At 41.6% G+C, this 24175-nt stretch overlaps 1 protein-coding gene across 1 annotated transcript in view; it reads right to left on the reverse strand.

The window, feature by feature from the left end:
• The window catches only part of xirp2a (xin actin binding repeat containing 2a), a 64756-nt gene extending 40792 nt beyond the window's left edge, over nucleotides 1-23964 (reverse strand). The window contains exon 1 of the mRNA XM_033615453.2: nucleotides 23507-23964. Within this exon, the coding sequence (XP_033471344.1) occupies nucleotides 23507-23719 (213 nt within the window). The 5' untranslated portion in view covers nucleotides 23720-23964. The remainder of the gene's footprint in view (nucleotides 1-23506) is intronic.
• Nucleotides 23965-24175: the final 211 nt, after the last annotated feature.

Here is a 24175-nt window from a genome sequence, read left to right on the forward strand (position 1 = left end):
GAGGGTCGTTACCATGATTAGGCTCACATGGGCTTCCAAGCTATAAAAGCTGCCTAATCTGATCACTTGCTCTCTCCCTTCCTTTCAGCTGACATCCACTGAGCATCTTTGGTTTTGGTTTGCACCTTCAACACCTCCACAGAACACCTGACACTCACCCATGCATGGCTTTCATGACTGACTTTGCTGATCTACACACTCCATTGATTATTAAGTTAATTTTAGTTTAATAAATTTGGCTTGTTTTAAGTAAATCTTTTGTGTGGACTCCCTTCTTGTCACATACTCTGAGCCAGTTTGTGACAAAATATTGACTATGATAACTACTGTTAAGAAAATTAATTGTGCCAATAGTTTGCTTACATCAGCTAGCATGTTAGCTTAGATTTTTTTTAGGCTAATTACCAGTTGACGTCGGCGAATCAACAAAAGGCGCCTTAAACACCTAAGATATGTTTGCCTTCGCCTCCGTCTTTGCCTGAGGAGCAGGACTTGGGTCAGCAGCATCCAAACAATAACCGGAATCATTATTTTAATACACAAAAAGACAAGAAACGAATAGGATGCTAGCCGGTAACGTTAGCTCACGAGCTAACAATAGCCACTTAGCTCGCACGAGCCAGGTAGCTTGTAGCTCATGCACTATCGTGGGCTATTACAGGTCACAATGCAGACACACAACCGTAGCTGACAAAACCAAACGTCCACACCATTGACATTTCAACAATTTATTGACAAAAAGTACAACCACCATACAGTTCGGTCATCCTCGAAGCGCCCGGTTTGTTTACATGATGCTCGGCGCGTCCACTTGCGTCACAGGAGTATGCGGCGCAGCTACTGACGCAACGACATTCAGAAAATTTCAGTTAGTGTCCGAAATCTCAGTCAGTCGTTCCCCATGTAGTGCACTATATAGTAAACACGAAATAGGGACTAGTGAGTGAGTGAGTGGACGGTTTCGAACACAGCTTATGTCTCTGTCCAGTACCCCCTTTCCACCAAAATAAGTTCATGTACACCATTTATTAAATACAAGAAAATTTGCTAAAAAAAATAGAAAATAGACTCCTTTCCCATTGCAGTAGACTAGAGTGGTGTACATGGCTCTGCAGTAGACAAGTATGCCTTTCTGTGTTTTTTCTACTTGTGTGATAGGCAAAAAAACGAGTTAGTGAACCGTAAAAAGCAGCATGGAAGCCAGTGAAAATGTTACACTGGTTACTTCTTTTTACAGTGTTTCCCCCACCATTATATTGGGGGGGGGCATCCCGCACACACACAGACACACACAGACACAGTTGAGCACACGAGATGGAGGCTCGGGCCACAATTTCCTGACTGAATCCGGCCCGTACCTGACAGGCTTTCTGATTTTTAAGTCCGAACCCGAACCAAACCCGACGCAGTTTGTTACCTGACATAGTTATTGTTATGGACAGTGTGTAAATGACCATCAAAAGGCTGCCATTACCCACAGTCAAACACGCACAGCAGTGCAGCATTGCACTTACACACACTCAATTGGAGCGGAGCCTGTGTAGCATTCAGGCGTTGTCACGTAGGCCATAGCACAACACAGCAGCACGTCAAGTGGGCCGAACGGAACCCAAGCAAAATGTTTGATTTGTTATCCAATTCATTGTGTCTCAGCCTTCTCCAAAACAGGTATACATGTATGTCTTTAAACATAGTTGGGTGACTGATGTTTTTCTAAGGTTCTTCAGCCTTAAAGGCAGCATATAGAATAAGAACAGTATCCAGGATGGAACTATGGGGCACACCACAAAATATTTAGTCTTTATGACCAGAACTCCCCAAGTAGTGCGAACCCATTCTGTGTGTTGTAACTTCTCAATAAAGACATTGTTATCGACTGTAGTAAAAGCAGTATTGAGCACAAAAGATACCAAAAAAGATATCTTCCAGCATCCATCTATCATCTCAGTGCTACACTTGGCAAAAAAGACAAGACTGAAATTAGAATTGACGCCAGTAAAATCTGAGAGTTAACAAGTTTTGAAAAATATATTAGGTTAGAAATTGTTCCAAAGTTATTAATGTGGCATGTGTGTGTGTTTTTTTTCCAGAGGCCTTATAAAGGCAGTTTTTAAAAGCCAAAGAAAAACAGCCAGTGTGCCAGGAGGGATAGATAATGTGCAGTAATTCTGCTGACAAAAACCAATGAACCTCTTTACAAAACTGGTCAAGGACACACAGAGAGCTTCAGAGAACACAGTCTCTGGATTCAGAAAACAGCCTCTGCTATAGTACCCTACAACAGGATAGTGTAGTCATTCTTAAATGCATTCTATAAAGAAATACAAAACATTGTTATCTTGGAATAGGATGTCTAAGTTTGAACATAATAACAGACATTAGGAAAAGGATTGGCTTTTCCTCAATCTGTTATCCGGGAGCTTTCAGTTAAGATTTTTAAAAGCAGGAACTGATCCGTGATCAGTATCACATCAGCCGATTTTAAAGACATCACATTACTGACTGCACTGTCTCTAAGAAGACATGATTTTGAGATCAGCGGGTATTTTCTGATGTCACTCCACCAATCACACAAGAGGACTGCAGTTATCCATTTTATGAAATACAATAACCGGATGAACAGCAGCAGTGTAGCAGCCCAATGTCTCATGCAGCCATCACTGAGTGCTATCGAGCTTTGACTCCCTGCCATATGTTCTCTTTGGCGCAGGCTGCCACAGAGGAAGAGGAAGAGGGAGGGGGGTAGTGGTGGTGGTTGGGCGAGGGGTTGTCTCTGTGTATCTCCTAGAGACTGACAGAGTTAATAAGGGACAGTGCTTGGTGAAATTTATCTAAACGTTGCCGGTCTGTCGCGAGAGATAATCCCTGTGAATAAAAAAAAAATCACTGGATCCTCTTAAAAGAAGCTCAGTTAATGAAATCAATGCTGGCCATCTGGGACCATTTCATGTATGACAGTCGCCTACAAAGAGGCCAGTTGGGCTTGTGATGGTGAAACCATGGTAACAGGAAATAGTACACTGCTAGCCAAGGGAGGTGACACCGTGACACCCACCTTCTTCACATTGGTGCCTATTAGGGGGAGATATTACCGAAGCATAGATCGATGCAGAAAGCTGTGAGCTCCCCATCACACGTGCAAAAACTTTGTGATTTTCAACTGATTGTCTCATGTCAGCTGTTGACATTTTTGTCCTCTTAACAAGAGGTGCTCCTCATAGTAGGGCTTTAATGACATACCATGGTGCAGGGAGGGTCTCTGAGGGGAGCTGTCCACCTCTCTCTCCTCAAACGTTCTCTGTCTGTCCTCCCCCTCCCCCTCTGTGTCATCCCTGCATTTAAAAAATGTCACTCTTAATAAGTCAATTAGTCAGGAACTGAGTCCAAAGGTTTTATTTTGCTCTGTCCAAGTGAGATAATGTCAAATGTGAGAGTGTAACCTGAACCATGTGGGTTTCACTCAGTCCACTGGAGAATTTTTCACAACGGGAAAGAAAATATGAGTCAATCCTGGACTTGACTCCTGAATCACATTTTTCATTTCAACGATGGCTTGGCGAGGGATCACTTGGTGAAGAATGTATTAAACTTAAGGCCTCAGTACAATTCGAAGAAAGTTGCTGAATAGTGTCTAAACCACCTATAATATTTATGTTTTCCTATAGTTTTTATTCATGAGACATACTACACTGATATCAGGATACAGACCCCCATCTAAGTAGATTTTAGTTGTTGGACATAATTTAGTCTTTCTAAATGTCAGTATATTTTAGCATTGTTTGGTTGTATGTATTTTCCACTATGATGTTATGATGGACAATTTGAAAATTTATCAGCAGTCAGGTAAAAGTCATTTGAAAATCTGAACCGTTTTTCTTATCTTTCACGCAACTACTTCTGCCATTATTAATATGCAAAAATCATTGTTAACTTGTCAATACTTTTTGGGAAAGACAGTCTGAAAAGTTTCTGGCATATCCCCATTTGAAGTATAACTGCATCTTGTTCCACTTTATGACAACAGGCTTTTTGCCCTGCCTCTGAGAGTGGCTGCTCAAAACACAATTAATACATTTGCATTGGGATATGGTCGGACGGCATATTGTACGGAATACAAAACATGCTTACACCTCTAAAGCTCACATTTGTTTAATCTCTACAAAAAAAGGCTTGTCGTCAGTGTGATGTAGCCAGGCAACAAGCCAGCCAAATGAAACAAATGAAATATATCCCTGTTGGTGGAGTTTGTTACCTTGGACGTAGCCAGGCTAGCTGCTTTTCCCTTGTTTCTAGTGAACCAGCTGCTATAGCACTATATCTAAGAGAAAGATATGAAAGTGCTATTAATGCTCTCATTTAACTATCCGCAAGAAAGAGAATAATTGTACTCGACAACATGTCAACCTGTTTTTTTCCACTTCTGCTAAATGAAGTTTAACGCCGCTGGACTCCTGAGCAGAGCCAGTGTGCCATGTCATATCAAAGGACCTCAAGTGCTGCTGCTAGTACTTGTCAGTACTAGAAGGACTGGGATGTTTAAGTGAGACTGCATTAACTTTTGATTACCGTACAATTTTAGGACACTTGAACACACATTGAGACTGTGTTTTTTACTCATTTTAAAGCACATAATCCACTGCAGTGTTTGGATCTATAATTTGGGCGAATTACTGATGACAGGATGAAATAAACTTACATTTCACTGTGTAACCCTGTGTTGTAAAATGACAAATAAATGAACCTTGTAACCTTGACTACAAGTTATCACTTTGCCAAGAGTAAGAGCTCCTCTCCATCTCTCAGGCTGCTACTACTACGACTACACTGGAATCAAATAGCTAAGAAATGGCTCCGAGTGCTTTTTGCTGGAGTTGGTGAAGCTACAGTTGCAGTGCAAATCGATAAGGTCCACTGGTTCGATATCAGGTGTGACATTTTAGAGGAGAGAGGGCACCCACCTCAACGGGATGTACTCCTTAAACACACCTTATTTTTGGATTACTCTCTGTACCTTTTCCCCTCCATCTCTTTTTCTTTCATGTTCCTACTCTGCTTTCCTGATCTTCCTCTGTCTTTATTCCAAGTCTTCCTACCTTCTCTTTTCTTTTTGTGTGTATGTGTGTGTAGAGACAGCTCCCTGGCTGGCTTGAGTGCATCTTCAGCATGCTGGTTATCCAGATTGTCTTACAGGTGAATGGTGGGCTAGTTTCTTTGCTCTTCTGTGTTTGAACCCTGCCCACTCAGTTCATTTATTGCCTATGACAGTGTCTCTGGAGTAGCACTGTAGCTCTGGCTAGTGCACGACAAGTGACTGAAAGGGCCTGCCAAGAAAAGAAGTCACTCACACATGACTCACTGTTTGGGAACTTCATTTTAAATCAAAGGATTCTTTGTTGGCAAATGGTGCACACACGAGTGAATCCAAGCATGTGGACACAGACACTGTATTTACATACAGTTCAGCAACATGCACGCTCCCTGTGTCAGCTCTTGGACTGAGTGCTGCTGGCTGTGAAAGCTGCCTTATGGGTTTGCTGGCGTAACATACAAGTGGCTGCTCTCAAACATGACTCATGAGACTCGACAACAGTAAACAAATCACTGGGTTGACCGAGGCAACCAGTTGCTTTGGATTTACTTCTCTAAACGCGCCTGACCTTCTCCAGCAATTCAAAGCAGGGAGCCAAAGGTCTCAGCAGTCATTCCACACTGTTACTATGTATGTAGAGCACAACAAAATGAGTTTCAGTTGACTTAGAGTTGGATAACATAAACAGGACAATGAGTGAAGTATTTAAAAATTTATACCCATAAAAGAACAAATGTGTAAAACACACAAAATATTATCACACAACTAGAATGTAATACTCCTCAAGTGGCTCTTTCCCACAAAGGGACCTTAACAACCCCTGACCTGGAGCTTCCCATAACCTGAACCTGTAAAGTCCAAATTCTGCCTTAATATTTCACTGTGTTTAACAAAGCAGAACATTTTGGATGTACTGAACTGCAGGAACAGAGTAAGGGAGTAAAAGTTGCCTGATTGTATAAACATGTATGTGCACAATGAGGAATGCTATTAAGATAATAAAAATCTCATAATAATCTGTGCACATATTGTAATTCAGTTGGTCTTAGAGGAAACTCAACTTCTGCACCCCCTCTTGGCTCTGTCCTCAATCTAGCCCGTGACAGGAGACTTTGGCAAATCACTGGGCATTTCAGAGAGAGGGCGTTCCTAAGTGTGTGCACGTCCCTTCAGTAAAGCCTGATTCTGTGGCGGAGAATCCTGAAGAAAAAGTTGCTCTGCCAGCATTGGCAATAACTACCTACACTGCAAAGGAACCCCAACAAAAGAAGATGAACTCATCAAACAGTGAGTCTAAAAGCAGTCTGACAATAAGCAAAAATAAAATGTGTCAAAAGTGTCAAGCATTTCAGAGATGGAGAGAAAATAATAGTTCAGCCTTCTGCTAAGCGGAGCCAAGCGATCATGTCTGCGGCTAATTCAGGTTCATGTTTATGTAGCTAGCTGGAGCCTCAAATCACAGTGTGTCATCGAAGAGGGCTTTACAGGCTCACGTTTGCAAAGAAAACAGGATGGTGATTCTCATAGAACTGCCTCTATACAACAACATCAGAACAAAATCATGATCAGGATGACAGGAGGAGGGCCATAATATAATTACCATAATAATTATGGTGTTTTTTCTGTTTAATTGTTTGCCTTTCACTGCTTTAAAGAGGCCCCCACTGATTTTACACATAAAAGTTAGTTTACTCGTCATGCTGATTCCTACTCAGCTCGTTATATAATGTCTTCTGTGACTCTGGAGGAGCTTTAACGAGCCGGCTTGTTTTTTTTCTTAATTAATTCAAGTGTTATTTAAAAATGTTATATTCATACATTATAATTTACAAGCAATAATCCACATTTATTTAAGTCATACAAACTATTCTATCCATCTATCCATCTACTAGCACAAAAGATTTTAAAACTGAGAGCACCTGTAAGCTTTACAAGGTTAACTGATTTGAATGTCTTTAACCATATTTCTATTGGCATATTCATACACACAAATTGTATTTTTGCTTACTTGCGGTACACTTGCTTTATCTGTTTCAATAATGTTTATTGGAAAAAGTCATAGCCTGCATCGATTCAATACACTCTGAGGTTTTCGCAGCTTTTACAGGAAATGCATCCTCAGGCACTTCTGCTTTGGCTTCAGTACTCAGCTGTACATGCAGCTGGCTGCGGACACTGCAATGCCTCAATCTCTGGGGCTAAATCATTGAGCCTGTGTGAATAAATAGATGAGTGAATGAATGAACGAGTGCCAGAACGAGAGGCTTTGTTAATTACGTGAGGTAATTGTCACCTTGAAAGAGACAGCTATTGTGAGCAAAGAGATTGATACGCACAAAGAGATCTCATGCAGCCCGTTTACTTTCATTTAAATGTAGTTCACGTTTACCCACACCATTCTGATATGTTTTCCAATGTAATTAGTTTTTACACATTAACTCACATTGAAGTTTTAATCTATACGTTGCAGTGTGAAGGTTAAAATGAGCTGTTATGGTATATCTCGCCTAACAAAAGATGGATATACAAATCAATTCCTTAGAGCAAAAGGGAATATTTGCTGGATGTCTGGTGATTGATAGTGAGACATTCAATTTAAGCATAATGAAATAATTTAATTTAAAAGTGTCTCCTTAAGCTCAGTGTTTATTGTGATGGATTACCTATCATTGTGGAAGTTGCTTCAAGTGTTACATAAGAGTGAGTGGCAGCAAATGAAACCAAAGCTTTGTACCTCCAACTATACTGTGCAGATAAACCAGAAATGACATAAACCTCAGAGGGGGAGAAAGGACTGGACCACTGATTGATTTGCAGCCTTTAAAACTGAGATTAAATGAAAAATACACTTTTAAAGCACTTTAGATCACACCACCGGTCATATTGTGCACTCATCTCTTTCTTCATATTCTTATATCAAAATTCAATCATGTTTTCTTCCTGTAAAACAAAACATGACATGCGCTTTCAACCAATAATATCATGACATTCACCAAATAAATCAATCGGTAAATTTTAGCCACACAAGGAGCTACAATTAAGCTAGCTAACTAGCAACAGCACACTACTACGGTGTCTTAGTTTATCAAAAATACTGTGGTTACTGGTCCATAGAATACTGACGCATACTGCCATGCCATTGGTGGCATACACTGTCGGGAACTTTTCAACAATCAAACTAAATTCCTCCCAGTGTCATATCCCATCTGCCTATCCAGTTGCACACAGCAATATGACACGATACTCAACCGTCTACCATCTCAGCTTAGCACGTTAGCATGCTAGCATTTGGTAATTAGCACTTAATACAAATCAAAGTTGAGGCTAATGGGAATGTCATTAGTTTGGTAGTTCCGGTATTCGATAATAAAACTAAGTATTGGACAAACTAACATTTTGATCTGATGTTGAAGCGAGAGGAAAGGTGAGGAGATCACCAAAGTCGGTATGTTTCTTGAGTTTCTGTACAAAATGTCATGGTAGACAGACATTGCCATACCAAGCTATACCCCTAGCATGCATAAAAATACAGCATAAAATCTGTAGCAGCACACATTTCATGTTGTATGTGTTCAAAAATATCTGTCTGGTTTATGTGAAACAAAAAAGGCCTTTTAAGGACTACAGTGTAGGATTTAGTGGCATCTAGTGGTGAGACTGCAGAACTGAAACTTCTCCCGTTTGCCAAGCATGTAGAAAAACTACAGAAGCCAATTACTTTGGCCATAATGAACTGAATTTTTCATGTGTCCCATTCCTCTGTACACTGTTAGAGATGAAATGTCTGTGTCCATTTTGATAGAAGACACAGTAGCGTTAAAACTTTAGGCTGTTTCCACTATTACAGTATGTAAATCAGTCAGTGTGCTCCAGTCCTTTATTTCCCTCTGAAGTTTGCCGTCCTTGATCTGAAGCACCTGAACCGGCGGCACATGGAAGGTGCAAGGAGAGCCCCTTTTTATCAGGAATAAAGTGTGGAGAATTCGCAGCCTGAACTATTAAACCAGCTGAAAAAAGACTCACTAATTGAAACAATTTTTGGTGTGGTGCCATTTGTTATCTGAGGTAAAAACATGCACTAAAAGCAGCACAGAACCACACAAAAAATAAAAGCACCAATACAGGATTACAGACAAGTCTTATAATGCCTGAATTTGGATCTCAAGGCTAATTCTTTCTTCTATCACCTCCTCCTTGTTGATGTTATGCAACTGGGTGCATTGTTCATTTGAAGGTCATCACAGCTTTCATGCCATCCTCCCTCCCTTTCTCCCTGTCGACTCTTTGGCAGCTGCTTTCATTTCACCAGTGTTTTTGTTTGCGCTGGGTGCCATAAGCATTCCCTTTTGCAATCCAGTAGAAGTATGAAAACAATTTTTTTTGTCTGGTTTTCAATCCTCTATCGACTGTCCTCATTATGACTAAACAGAGGCACATCAATATTTCAGGCACTCATGGGCTAACATCGACACAAAAGAGACACAGTCCAGAAACAGAGGGGGGGAAGAGAAAGAGATAAGCCACAGGCCAACAAAGAAGTAAAGGAGGCATAGTAGAGTGTAAAAGTACATGGACAGACACAGAGACCATGGTATCAGGCTAAAAAAGCCAGACAGGAAAAACAAACCTGATGAACAACAGAGAGAGAGAGTGATAGAGAGGTAGAGAAAGCGACTGCGGGGGCCTGGTGTCTGGTTTCTAATAGTGATTTGAGATTTTCTACCTGGGCCAGCTGGGACAGAATGGATTAACTAAAGGCCAAACAACCAGACAGAGTCACAGTGAAAAGCTAGGAGGCGGACAGCAACACAGAGAGACTTTCAGAGATAGTCAGACATATAGCAAGCCAGAACATAGCCCACAGGGGTATATGATTCACATTTATGGATACAGACAAACAGTGCTGCAACAGATGGGATATATTCATACTGAAGCTCCCCAGTGCAAACGCCTGTCTTGATATATGAGCAAAGGGCATATATATTGCTGCTCTGGTCACAGCGAGTGCTGCACTTTCCTCTCTGGTACTTTTTGGAAGCATAAAAACCTGGGTGTTTTTATATCATGCCGTGTTGGTGAGAAAGAATGTTTGGTGTACATGATGCAACATTTAGTCAGAGTTTTCCCTCAGCTGTATTTGTGGTTCTGTCCTGTCAAAACCCTCCTCCCTGTGTCGGTCTGATGAACAGTGCAGTGGTTTCTCCTCTTTACTTTTTCATACTTGTTTCATGGAGCGAGATAAAAACCTGGGAGAATCTTTTTTAACGAATATTTTGGCTCTGGACAATTTAGATTGTGACAGTGCTGTATTTAGTTCTGGTCACAGCAGAAGGTAGTAAGAAAGGGTGGGGACTACCCTTTGTTCTGACAGAGTACAATTCAGAAGCCCCATTGGTCCTAAAAATGTCCCATTCGACTGAAAGCCCATTTCTCCGACAGCACGTTATCCCAAATACACACAACCATTGCATCAACGTGCTGTTTCTCAGAAAATACCATACTATACCCCCGGAGTTAGACAACCCATTGCCAGAAAAGCTGCCGTCACTGTACATTTCTGTAAACAACGGATACATTACATTTGTACATTATTTTTTAGCGGATACATGAATGAATATGTGGTTACGGTGAGGCCCAAAAACTACTTGGTTATAGTTAGGAAAAGATTATGTTTCGGGTTAAAATGTCAAGTTTGGTGGCACAAAAGCCACTGGAAAAGGAGGGATGGGTCTGTGAAAAACACCCGTGATCGGTGGCTCAAATGCCACTGTGAAACTGAAACTAACTGCAGGGAGTGTGTATTTTTTGAGAAACAGGACTTCAATGCAATGGGCGTTTGTTTTTGGGGATAATGGGCTGTCTGAGAAGTGGGCTTTTGGTCCAGTGGGACCTTTTCTGGACTAATGTGGCCTCTGAATTTTAGGCTGTTGGAGCAATTGCATGGCACCCAGGACATATACTAACTACAATCGCACAACTAGTTGGTGAACTGCTGTAGCTTGCGAGCTAACCGCTAACTCACTAGTCGTCACAGTCACAGAGTAGCTCTGGGAGAGTTCTCTCATTTCTAACTCTACTGTTCAGTTCGCTCTCTGAGCAAATAGCGAATTTGTTGGCTTGTAAGCTCAGCTAACACGACAATACATTCACGCAGATCATTTAGACTAAATAAAGACTTAAAAACTGGGAGGTGCAACAACATACAATGCTGGCTCTCTGTCTATGGCTTGCTGTTAGTCAGTGGCAAAAATGTATTTTACATCATGAAGGAATCCATTAATTTTAGCTAATCCATTAAACACAGAGTCAAACATACTGCACTGTTTATCCACAACAGACTTCCCCTTCACATTCTGGGCTGTTTGATCCTCACACATTTACAGGATTTGCCCAATTCAACCACAGCTGCCTACTGCTGGTCTCTGAGCAGCTTCACTGGAGCAGTTGGAGGTTATGACTAAACCTGCTGCTATTTTTAGCATTACTAGCACTCCTCATGGGGCAGCTTTGCTACGGGAAAGCCAGGGGGTAGTCCAGCAGTGTGGCAACATGGATATCTAGTTCCAGTTTTCAATGAAAAGAATTTCAGTCAGAAACTCTAAAAGTACATCAAGGAGTTGACCATTTATAGCAAATGGCTATATCCAATAGCCAGAAAGAATGTTGGTATTGTATATTTATGCAACCCACATATATATTTAATTTTCTTTCTTTTTAACAATGCTGTGGTTTATGTGTGGTGAGGTTTAGGCACAAAAACCACTTGATTATGGTGAGGAAAAGACCATGGTTTGGCTTATTCCTGTGGGAAACAGAGCAAGGTATCTGTAAAAAAAACATCCACAGTGGAAGAACAGTGACAGGTCACTAAAACACAACTGGTTTTGTTGTTTTTGGTTCTCGTACAGTGGTCTGCAGCTCGGCAGGTGTCTGAAGACTCTGCTGGGAGAGCTAATCCCATCTTGGTAAACACATATGTGCACATTCAGTCTTGGTAAAATCAGTAATACCAAAAACACAGCATATAGTTTTGAAATGTTGGTGGTGAAGAGAGCAGCGGCAGTAAACAGTGTTAGCATGACTAACAGTGAGAAGTGTCATGTTATAATGGCTGCACTGTTCACCTGCACGATGGGACATTACCACACAGCTGGTTAGTGAGCCGGTGATTGTGAAGCATGAATAAAGCAGTGGATGCCAATCAGTGAATTCAGGCGCGACCTCAGTGCTGTGCCTGAACAAACACTACGCTCACCGATGAGCAGTATCAAGCCGTCTTGAAGCTACAGTTGGTAACTATTATAAACTGCCACTATATCCTGACAGTAGTGCATAAGACAGACACCCTGTGAAAAGTTGCTCTGCCTCCCTCAGCTCTTTCTCTTTCTGCTGTTTATATGTTAGCCAGCTAGCTAGCTCACTAAGATTGCTTCATGTTACAGCATGATATACTGTAAGGCATTATTGTGCAAACTTATGCAAACCTGACAAGCTGCGGAGTCACTGTTCGTACCATTCTTCGAAGTTTGAATTATATACATATATAATTTGGTCTAACTTTAGCAATTATGGGCTACTCATATTTATGCGACCACAACAGCAAAAATAAAAGTTATTTTTTCCCTCCAGAGAAGCAGCTCAGCCAAAGAGGGCAAATGGCCTGCTCCTCTGGCAACCTTAGCCAGGCCTTGTGCACGTCCTCGATTTTCTGCACCATTAATTTGATGCCAAACTCCCAACAGTTTTAGCCAGGGTTTGAGTGCCTCCCACTCCTCTATGGGGTTAAGCGTCTTGCTCAGTGACACTCAGGGGTAGAAGCTGTTAAAGGAGAGGAGAGTCATTTAGCTTGCCCAACTGGGCCCATTTGCAAATGACAAATTTGACCCAGATCTAGTGAGCAGCAGATAAATTAAAGCTTGACAGACGTCCAGTGATTTTGAGTTTCAAAGCTTGGCTGCAGAAACTCCCTGTGCAATTGGCTGCTGAAAATTAACAGGGACATTAGCGGGTCATTAATGCAGGCTGGAGGTGTGCTCTGCCCTCACAAGATAGATATGGTGACATTCAACAGTCATGAAACATGTCAAACGGAAGTCTTTCTGGGCATACTTTGAAATAAATAAGAATAATATTTGGTTGCACTGACACATAATCCCACATATGTTGTGTCAATAAAATGTGGTCACATAGTTAGTTTCTGTATCATGCGGCTTGTGGCTGAGCTCCTCATTCTGTATTCTGGGCCTTTCTCCCCTGATTATCAGTGTTCTTAACTCGAGCTGAAACCTGACAGACATGCGCTCGTCTCCAGGGAAAGAAAGTTGTGGGAAAAGAGCAAATTGCCAAAAAAAAAAAAAAAAAATTGTCAGTGTCGGAGATTGTGCGACAGTGAAGTGGGGCCTGACGAAGCCTATCATTATTGAAACATGAATATAATTTGTTAATCAGACTCTGACCTGCTTTACCTGCTAAAATATGAACTCGCTTTTCATTTTGATTCCCTCTCTTAACGCCCCAGCTGATTCACTCTGAATCCCTATCCATCTTCATTTCCCTTGCTCCCTGCCTTCCCCTCCCATCCACTCTCCCAGTCCTCTCTTTCACAATATGGCCCTGTGCTCACTGAATGTAAATCATATTTCAGTCTCTTTCATCAGGCTCCGTGCTCTCTTAATGCTCAGCGAGCGAAGCCAACATCACCAGGCACTACTATTTATACATGACGACTCTAAAGTGGCTTGGGCTCCGGCTCTGTTTTCAGCCTCTCCAAATATACACTGAACCATGGAACTGACATCGGCTGACATGCTGCATGCCTAGTTGATATTCTGGGGATTTAAGGCTATAATTGTGCAGATGCGTAATATGAGATCATGCATGTGGACCCACTTCATGTCACCTGAGCATACCAGTTCTTCTGGTGCTACTTTGTGCCAGACTGAAATGTCTCAGCAACTGTTGGATGGATGGCCACAACATTTTGTACATTCAGGCTCATAGAGGTTGAATTCTACTGACTTTGATAATCCTCTGACTTTTGTCCCAGTGCCACCAGGCTGACATTTGAGGTTTTAAGTGAAATGTCTCCACAACTGGTGGAAGGATTGCTATCAACCTTGGGTTACCTCTACCACCACCTTTAACGATGTATCTTTCAGCCAGTGCACAGCAAGCCAGCTAAAGATGTATAATGTAAAGGATTCATTATGCACGAAGAATTGAGTTTCCAATCATAAATTAATGACACATTAATATTTACTTGGGTTTACATGAAGCTCTTTTTTTTAACTCAAGTCAACTCAACTAAATCAACTTCAAAGGTCTAGTTTCTCGGATTTAGTGCCATCTAAAACTTCTTCCGTGTGCCAAGCATGTAGAAAAACTACAGTGGCTGACATGGAAATAAACCTATGTTTGGTTTGTCTGCTCAGGGCTACCGTAGAAACAACATAGCAGACTCTGTGGAAGAGGTGATTATATATTAATGAAAACATAGTTATGAATATTATATTCAATTTCTGCCAATATATCCCCCTAAATTTCACACACTTAACCTTTAACTAAGTAATTAAAATAACTAAACCTTGTCTGTTTTCCCTGCACAAAATTAAACTTCCAAGGATGTTATTAAGAAAATTACAAACCTGCACAATAAAAAGTTCAGTACAAGCATTCCTTGTCCCCACAGGATGGTGTGTACTAATTTTGGTGATCCTTTAGCCTTATATCCAGACATTTGTTCAAAATTTATATGACCATTTTCCTCAAATCGTATATAAATGTACAGTACAGGCCAAAAGTTTGGACACACCTTCTCATTCAATGCGTTTTCTTTATTTTCATGACTATTTACATTGTAGATTCTCACTGAAGGCATCAAAACTATGAATGAACACATGTGGAGTTATATACTTAACAAAAAAAGGTGAAATAACTGAAAACATGCTTTATATTCTAGTTTCTTCAAAATAGCCACCCTTTGCTCTGATTACTGCTTTGCACACTCTTGGCATTCTCTCCATGAGCTTCAAGAGGTAGTCGCCTGAAATGGTTTTCCAACAGTCTTGAAGGAGTTCCCAGAGGTGTTTAGCACTTGTTGGCCCCTTTGCCTTCACTCTGCGGTCCAGCTCACCCCAAACCATCTGGATTGGGTTCAGGTCCGGTGACTGTGGAGGCCAGGTCATCTGCCGCAGCACTCCATCACTCTCCTTCTTGGTTAAATAGCCCTTACACAGCCTGGAGGTGTGTTTGGGGTCATTGTCCTGTTGAAAAATAAATGATCGTCCAACTAAACGCAAACCGGATGGGATGGCGTGTCGCTGCAGGATGCTGTGGTAGCCATGCTGGTTCAGTGTGCCTTCAATTTTGAATAAATCCCCAACAGTGTCACCAGCAAAACACCCCCACACCATCACACCTCCTCCTCCATGCTTCACAGTGGGAACCAGGCATGTGGAATCCATCCGTTCACCTTTTCTGTGTCTCACAAAGACACGGCGGTTGGAACCAAAGATCTCAAATTTGGACTCATCAGACCAAAGCACAGATTTCCACTGGTCTAATGTCCATTCCTTGTGTTTCTTGGCCCAAACAAATCTCTTCTGCTTGTTGCCTCTCCTTAGCAGTGGTTTCCTAGCAGCTATTTGACCATGAAGGCCTGATTTGCGCAGTCTCCTCTTAACAGTTGTTCTAGAGATGGGTCTGCTGCTAGAACTCTGTGTGGCATTCATCTGGTCTCTGATCTGAGCTGCTGTTAACTTGCCATTTCTGAGGCTGGTGACTCGGATGAACTTATCCTCAGAAGCAGAGGTGACTCTTGGTCTTCCTTTCCTGGGTCGGTCCTCATGTGTGCCAGTTTCGTTGTAGCGCTTGATGGTTTTTGCGACTCCACTTGGGGACACGTTTAAAGTTTTTGCAATTTTCCGGACTGACTGACCTTCATTTTTTAAAGTAATGATGGCCACTTGTTTTTCTTTAGTTAGCTGATTGGTTCTTGCCATAATATGAATTTTAACAGTTGTCCAATAGGGCTGTCGGCTGTGTATTAACCTGACTTCTGCACAACACAACTGATGGTCCCAACCCCATTGATAAAGCAAGAAATTCCACTAATTAACCCTGATAAGGCACACCTGTGAAGTGGAAACCATTTCAGGTGACTACCTCTTGAAGCTCATGGAGAGAATGCCAAGAGTGTGCAAAGCAGTAATCAGAGCAAAGGGTGGCTATTTTGAAGAAACTAGAATATAAAACATGTTTTCAGTTATTTCACCTTTTTTTGTTAAGTACATAACTCCACATGTGTTCATTCATAGTTTTGACGCCTTCAGTGAGAATCTACAATGTAAATAGTCATGAAAATAAAGAAAACGCATTGAATGAGAAGGTGTGTCCAAACTTTTGGCCTGTACTGTATATAAATGAGACAGGGCTGAAAGTTGCTGAATTATATGAGGACTCATCAGCACTGCAAGTGTAATGAGGAGCCAAACTTAAATTCAAGTGATTTTCTTCATGTTTGATTAAATGTTTTAAGATCCAGAAGCTTTTGTTTGCTGCTTCCATCAATAAATGCTAATATGGCACCACTATATGGCATCCGAACTTTTCCCCCCACTGTTTCCAGCACCTGTAACCGTTAATGAGACAACCGGGGCCAATTTATACCAACAATGCAGAGAAACCAACAGCCAAAATAATACTGTTTAATATGCTAATTTATCAGCTGAAGGTAAGCAAAGGTGCGCAGCTTCTCAGTGCAACACTTTTTAAAAATATTTACTGTAACCTTATTGTTGCTCAGTGCTGATTTTCTCAGTCATAATGTTGAGTGATAAACAGCCTAATATATTTGCATTCGAAACCTTTTTTGAGGAGTGTTTCCTGTTTTTTTTGCCATGGCAACGATGAATGGCAGAGATGGCGTGGTGCTGCCCTCACATTGACATAGTGCCATGATAAATGATTGAAAAAGCAAGCCTGCAGCTCTTTGGCTAATTGTTGAACACATATGCTCTTGTGGGGCTGTGTCAAACTGCGTTAGAGAAAAGACAATCTGAGTCACACAACAATCTGTATGGAAAAAGGCCTGTAGATATGCATTCAATACCCAGCTATGGGAAGGGATTATCATACGCTGGAGTGATTACGCACATGCTACAACAATACCTCTGGAAAAAAAAGAGCCGTCTTAACAAAAGCGATCCAAAGCAGACTTTCATATGTTTTAATTTGCCAATTTCATAAACAAAGGAAACGCCAGGTAGCTATCTGAACGAGTCAAATGAAGCGGGGAGTTTCAGAGCTGTGTTTGGCAGACCACGTAACAGAGCAACTATTCTGAGAGCCAAGGTGTCGAGCAACAAGTCATCATCACACAACAGACTAGCAATGCGTCACCCACACAGCTCCTCTGCCAGCTCCATTAAAAGATTTGAATCTGTGAAACTGAGACGAAAGAGATGCCTGGTAAAAGTTAATGGAATTTTTACGAGCTCAATGGATTTGATGAGGATGCCCGTGTCCTCATCAAGTCTGGATCAATTTCTTGCAGACACATTGTGGCTTTTAGTTTATTTAACATTTAATGAAGTGCGTTTAGGAAAGATGGTGGATATTGATTGATTTTTTTTTTTTCTCCTGGTGGAAATGGTTCACAATGAGCCAAAAGTCTGTCTCGGCCTCATCTTTCAACATGATGTTTGACACTTTAAAGTGAGAATCTTCAGTATGGCAAACTGACAAAAGTCCCACTCTTTGCTTAAAAGCTAGAGAAAGGTGACTTTAAAAAGCCATAGAGACAAACTACATGAAAATCCTAATGCATTGCCCCAATTAGTGTCTTTTAAATTGAATCGTGGCTTTTGAAAACAGGTCATTCAGGCTCTATAGGAAAAAAATGCCAACAGAAAGAAAATTATCTTTTCAGTCTATTGAGACAGACACGTTAAAAGTGAGTGAGTTAGTGACAGTGACGACACAAGTTATGAAAATAAACCAAGGCAACATTCCAGACCTCTAGTGCCACTGTCTGAATTTATGCAGACACCTCATTTAGAGTCAGAGTGCAGATGAGTGCCCCGCCTAAAAAAAGTTCCCCTCTCCCTACTTAAACATGTTATCCTGTTAGCCAGGTGTGACCAGCTTTACCCCAAAGTATAAAATCCCTTTAAATTCTTTTATGTTGTGTTAAATTTACCAAACACATCAGAATTAGATATTTCCCCAATTATGCAAATCCTGATAATCTGACTGGCTCAGACACAAGAGAAAAGTCAGTTTGAGACACCTTCAGGCATTAAAAATGAACTCCAATTAACAGCAGGTGATTAGTAATTGTCTCACTGTGATAAACTCCTGATTAAGAGCACAGCATTGATCCTCCTTCTGAAAGACGCTGGTTTATACAGTGCCTCTCTCTCAGTGTCATAGATGCTACACTGCCACCCACTGGCCAACAGTGGCCATCACAGTATGAATGAATGCCAAGTCAGGTCAAGAGTATTAGAAACATTTATGTAACTAATAATTTATGCCTGAACATTTTAATGAGCTTGTACAGAATAATGGAAAGCTTTCTAAAATGCAAATGTTCAACCTTCTTTATGAGTGGCCTATTTTTGTGCATGCATGTCAATTACCCAACAGTGTGTGCTTTTGAGAAGCCCCCCTGCGTGATGGGATATGACACTGCAGCACAGTGTCACCTCATCTGTCTCATGCATGTGCATCAGTATGTGTGTGCACAGTCATGACCAGAAGGTCAGTCAGATGTTGTAAACACAAGCCAGCGTCCCTGGAGAATTGGCCTGCTGCACAAGCAGAAAAACACGCTCTTTGCACTCAAGATAAACCATTGCATCACGACACATCTGCGGTTGTTGGGAACGCGGACTGTCCTCTCTCCCGCTGAGGAGCCACAGCTGAGCGACCACCTGGGAATCCATCAGTCATTGTTATGGCTGGCCGTCCTATGGCATTGTACCGTTTAAATAAAATGAAACAGGGCACGGAAAGAAAAATACAGTGCATCATCAAATATTAAGCTCAGCCTTACAAATGAGTTGGAGACAAGGTCATGTTTTATAACCAGCCGGCTGCAGAGCTCTAGTCCTTTCCTCTATCTGGGAACCTGGGAACACTGCCCACATGCTCCATTAACACTGACTAAAGGCTTTCTTTTTTTTTTTTTTTTCCAAGAAAAGATAGGATCAGACTACAAGCACTCATGATACAATGCCAAAATGGAGCATGTGTTCCAGTGCCAGCATGTGACATTCAGATATTTTGACCAGCTGTACAGTTTGTTATTTAAAAAGAATATAAATAAATGATCTTTTTCTCTCCCATGGGTAAAAAAAGAGGAGTCAGTCTGGTTGAAGAGCAAACACGCAAGATGTGAATTAGAATGGAAGGGATTGTAAAGTCAATTAGCTGTTATATGTCAACGGGAAAAGGTCAAAGAAAAGGCCGCTGCTTCATAACTGTCCATCAGTGTTGCCAGATCTCGCGAGAGAAATTAGCAACCAGGCTTGTGAAAACAAGCCCAAAACAAGCTACTTCTTCTACGGAACCCCCCTAGGTTCCAGTGAGAGAAAATTAAATAAACTATGTGCACAGTTTTACAGTCAGTGGGGACGGATTTTAAACTGTGGGTACAGATTGTCAATTTACATCCATGTGGACAGATTAGTAAACTGTGCGCAGTTTTGCAAAAAACTGTACCCACGGTACCACCTTTTAACATTATTTAATATTAGAAAACAGATGGGATATCAAATATAGACTGATGTACCAAGTACATTATATACACAGTAAACCTCTGATAATTAAAATTTGCACACAAATAAATATCATCCTGAATTCACAAATTCTTTATTTATTATTGCTTTTTATGCACTCATCTAATTTTTTTCTTTTAGTTACAGGACTGATGTTTTCCTAACCAGAAAAAAACACATTACCCTGCTCTGCCTCTGATTGGCTAGTACTCGTTGCCATCAGAGTCAGAGCCAATTAGAAGCAGGATGCGGGTGGGAAAAAACTCTGCTGTCTCCTGTGTGTATGGGGAAAGGGGAGGGACAGAGGGAACAGGCAAGACAAACTATCCTACGTTTAAATAACATATCGAAAATATCTGCTTGACAACTTATTATGGAGCTGGGAACAAGCCCAAATAAGCAACTACGCTTTAGAGACAAGCCCAAAAAAAACGCGACCCGCGACTACCAATATTTGTAAGCGACTTTACAGAAAAACAAGCCCAAAGTCGCTTATAATAAGCGGACTTGGCAACACTGCTGTCCATGTGTCTGGATAGTTCTGGTAAACTTTTGCTTTTGGCTGTGGAATAACACAACTATAGTCTTTGGTGCAGTTGCTTTTGTTTTTTAAAAGTTAAATCCACCACAGACTCAGTAAGACTCACAGTGAGGTCACTGATGTTATCGGTCAGTCAACAATGGCGTCCTGGAACATGCCCCAGACTCTGATTGGCCTCATTTCCCATGTCACTGGCGGCATGCATTGTTTGTTTATATATCTTTGACCTCAACAAGATGGAAGCATGGTTGCTATTACCAAACATGGGCAGCGCTTTTGAATGGTGTACAGCAGTGATCCAGGGTGTTTCTTCCTGTTGGGGCACAGGGTGAGCAGTGGAGTTGGGTACCCATAATGAGAATGGAAGCATTCAGTTGCGTAAAACGTCACCAGACACCACCGGCGTGCATATTGCAATACTTTTGAAAATTTTGGTGGCATCTGGGCAAGCTGAACTGCCAACTCTGTCAAATCCACCGCGCTCAACTTCACCACACTACTGACTGCAGGGGTTGTAGCTGCTGCGTTAAGGGGCCAAACACACATCACATTAAATCAAATAATGCTAGCTGTGACTGACTGCAAGAATAACCAAACAAATAGATTATAAAATGGTGATTTGATTTTCTTCATCCCGACGAGTGACTCACAACCTCACACCACCGTCGTCCAACAGCAACCACCAAAAGCACCATCAACACTTCCAAAATAGACATAAGAGCATAAATTTAGCAAAGCTGATGGAGAAGTCAGCTGCAGACTGAGACTGTCCTCCCAAGAATAAAATCCACATAAACTGTTTTAGCAAATGCCCATTAATGATATACCTTTTACATATCATATCTGCCTGCTCCACCTCCAGTCTGGAAAATAATCAGTACTTAAAGCTACAATAGCTGATTTTTTTTGGCCTCTTGGGGGCAGCGGAGACGAGCTGTTAACACACACTGATATATTAATACCTTTTAATTTGCTGATTTACACATCCAGCAGCGACTGAGCAATATTAGCATTAATTTGGAGTTATGTTTAGTCCAACACTGACTCTCCTTTGAGCTCTGTTTTGGTTTTTGAGAAAACAATATCTGTCTCTTAAGCTGCTATTGCTCCACTTTGTTCACCAGCTAACTGTGTCTGCCTTCTGTTTGGTGCTGAGCATGTTGTTTCCTGTGTGGTTTTAGAGCTTTCTTACTGAAAGCAGCCGTCTGTTGTGGCTGGAAACAATGCTGATGGGAGCAGTGAGAGTGAACCAAAACAGTGAAGGTGCCAATGAGCACAAAGTCACTGAAACACTTTGTAGAGCTAATTCTGTGGATAATAATCTTTATCAAGTGACCCTTTTTGCCTTGCACGGTCATCTGATCCATTGTTAATATGAAAATATTTACCCTATAGCGGCTTTAATGAGTCAAACACTATCAACTAACAACACAGAAACTGATAAAAGCCTCAGTTTGTCAAAAGGCTGGGAAAATTCTACTAATGGGGAGCTGAAGATAGAACAGATTTACACACACACACACACACACACACACACACCTAATGGCCAAAGAGACGCTGGAATGTTTAACAGCCATAATAAAAGCAAAGTGGAGCGCTTATCTTTTGAGACTATTATGGCTCATACCACAGCAGCCCAAACACACGTCTGACGACAAATATAGGGACACATTAGCCTCAACAGCTGGACTGGAAAGCAAAAGAAAACCTCAAAAGATGACCTCTCCAAGGCTTGGCTTTAGTTCATTAACCACAGTAATCTGGAAAATGTTTTCATCTCAGGAGCCAGATGTGATTTGACTCCAACGGTTCCACGTCCCTCTCTCTACTCTGTTTCTGCCCTGACAGAGAAGCTTCGTGCTGCTTCCAGCAGCAGCAGCCGACATACCAATTACAGGGTTATTTTTAAAATCCTGCTTAACCATAAAGCCACCCAAAATAGGTCTTAAATAACAGGGTGTCGAATATCAGCAAACCAGTGGCACTGCGCACATGCAGCCGGTGTATATCTGTGCCATCAGTCAGCGCTGGCACACACTGAGAACCACATTACCCATAATGCATTGGCTCTTGTGGATTTTAAGAGTTTGGATACCATGAAGAGAAAGGTTTCCATGCACCATCATTAAGCTCAATGTCCTTGGAACATTTGGAGGGGTTAGATGTGATGTCACAACCACATTAGAAACAAAAAGTAGGTCATCTTGGCCTTTTCATCTCATCGTCAGACATTTGGTAAACAGGAGGTTTTCTCATAATGACTCGCCTCACTTCCAACAGACTTAGATTTTCCTCTCAGAGAAGCCAGCTGAGATGGAAAAACAAAACGGGAGAGAGTAGGCCACCCTCCTCTCTGGCAAAGAGATGTGTACTGTAAGCGCTTTTCACCAGAGTCGACGAAATGACGGAAAATCCCAAATTACCAGCGAGTGAATCATATTGAAACAAAAAGAGAGATAAGCAACATCCTGTTTTGTCTTTTCCATTATCAAGGGCGTAGGTTTTGTTTCAACACTAACAGGTTCACATAGGAAACAAAAATTTTGAGCATCAGACACTTAATTTCCTGCATTATGGTGAATTTTATGCACCAATTTGTGTCTTTCCTGCAGCATGTCATGGTGTCAATGTCTTTATGACAAATGCATATTCTAAATACTGAGGGGGACGTGTTGGCTACCCTGCGCCACCTAAAATCTACACCTATGCCCAGCATATCCAAAATAAGTCTGAAGTAGGGTCAACTAACACTGCCCTCAACAGAGTCATTACATAAAGTAGAAAACTGCAGCTTGCAACAGTGAAATTTACATAGTGTTCAGTTTCACCACTCAGAAACTAGATCTGTTTCGCCTGAGGCATGACCTCACAGTCATGTCACCACTACTGACTTTACGTTTTCAAGTTTCTTTAAAGGTTGCAAATGCTTTTCTATTTGTTGCATCAAACCCATCCATCCCATCTGACACATTCAGCACAAAGTGCAAGGCATGGCAGTTACCCAACGCTTACTTCAACTAGGGAAAAGTGGAAATTCATTGCACAAAAATGCACAGTTTACACTAGAAAATAAAAATGCACAGTGGCAGTACTTACTGTGTTTGCTGCAGCAGGCTTCTCAAACATCCTCTTCAGGTTATCAAGTGGGATGTCAAACCTCTCAATCCTCTTTGCAGCCTGCAGGTCCTCTCTGAGTACTGGCTCGTTTGATGCCTCCACCTGCAGCCCGGAGGGACTACGGGAAACGTAGCCCGAGGTCGCCGACACTGTGCTCGCCACCTCCTCTCCATTTCCTGATTGAATTTCCATTGTTGTAGACTGAGAAACCGTATCTCCCCCCTCTTTTCCCTTTAGGCTGGTGCCTGGAGAGGAAGTCTATTGTGTGAGGTGAATCAGGAGGAAGTGAGGGAGAGAAAGAGGGAGTTATGAAAGGGTGAGGAACAGAGATGGAGATGCAGGAGTTGCTGGGGTTCCTCTCTGTCTGGGAGGCTCTCTGGGTTGTGCAGGCTCATCGAGTGGCTAGAGGAAAGAGGAGGAGAAAGGAAAAGTTCACAGGGGAAGTTTTTTCCTCTCCCACTTGCCCTGTAATTACTCATGCATACACAGAAGCCTATGTAGACTCACATGTGGGCTCAGAATAGCAAATTGAGATATGAGTTGTAAGAGCAGGCCAAAGGAGTGACGACAAAGGAAAGGAGAAAGAGGGAGTGGCTGCCATAGATGAAAGGAGGAAAGAGGAGGGAGAAGTTTACAGAGTCTGTGAGG

Source organism: Epinephelus lanceolatus, chromosome 24, assembly GCF_041903045.1.
Source record: "Epinephelus lanceolatus isolate andai-2023 chromosome 24, ASM4190304v1, whole genome shotgun sequence".
NCBI lineage: Eukaryota > Metazoa > Chordata > Actinopteri > Perciformes > Serranidae > Epinephelus > Epinephelus lanceolatus.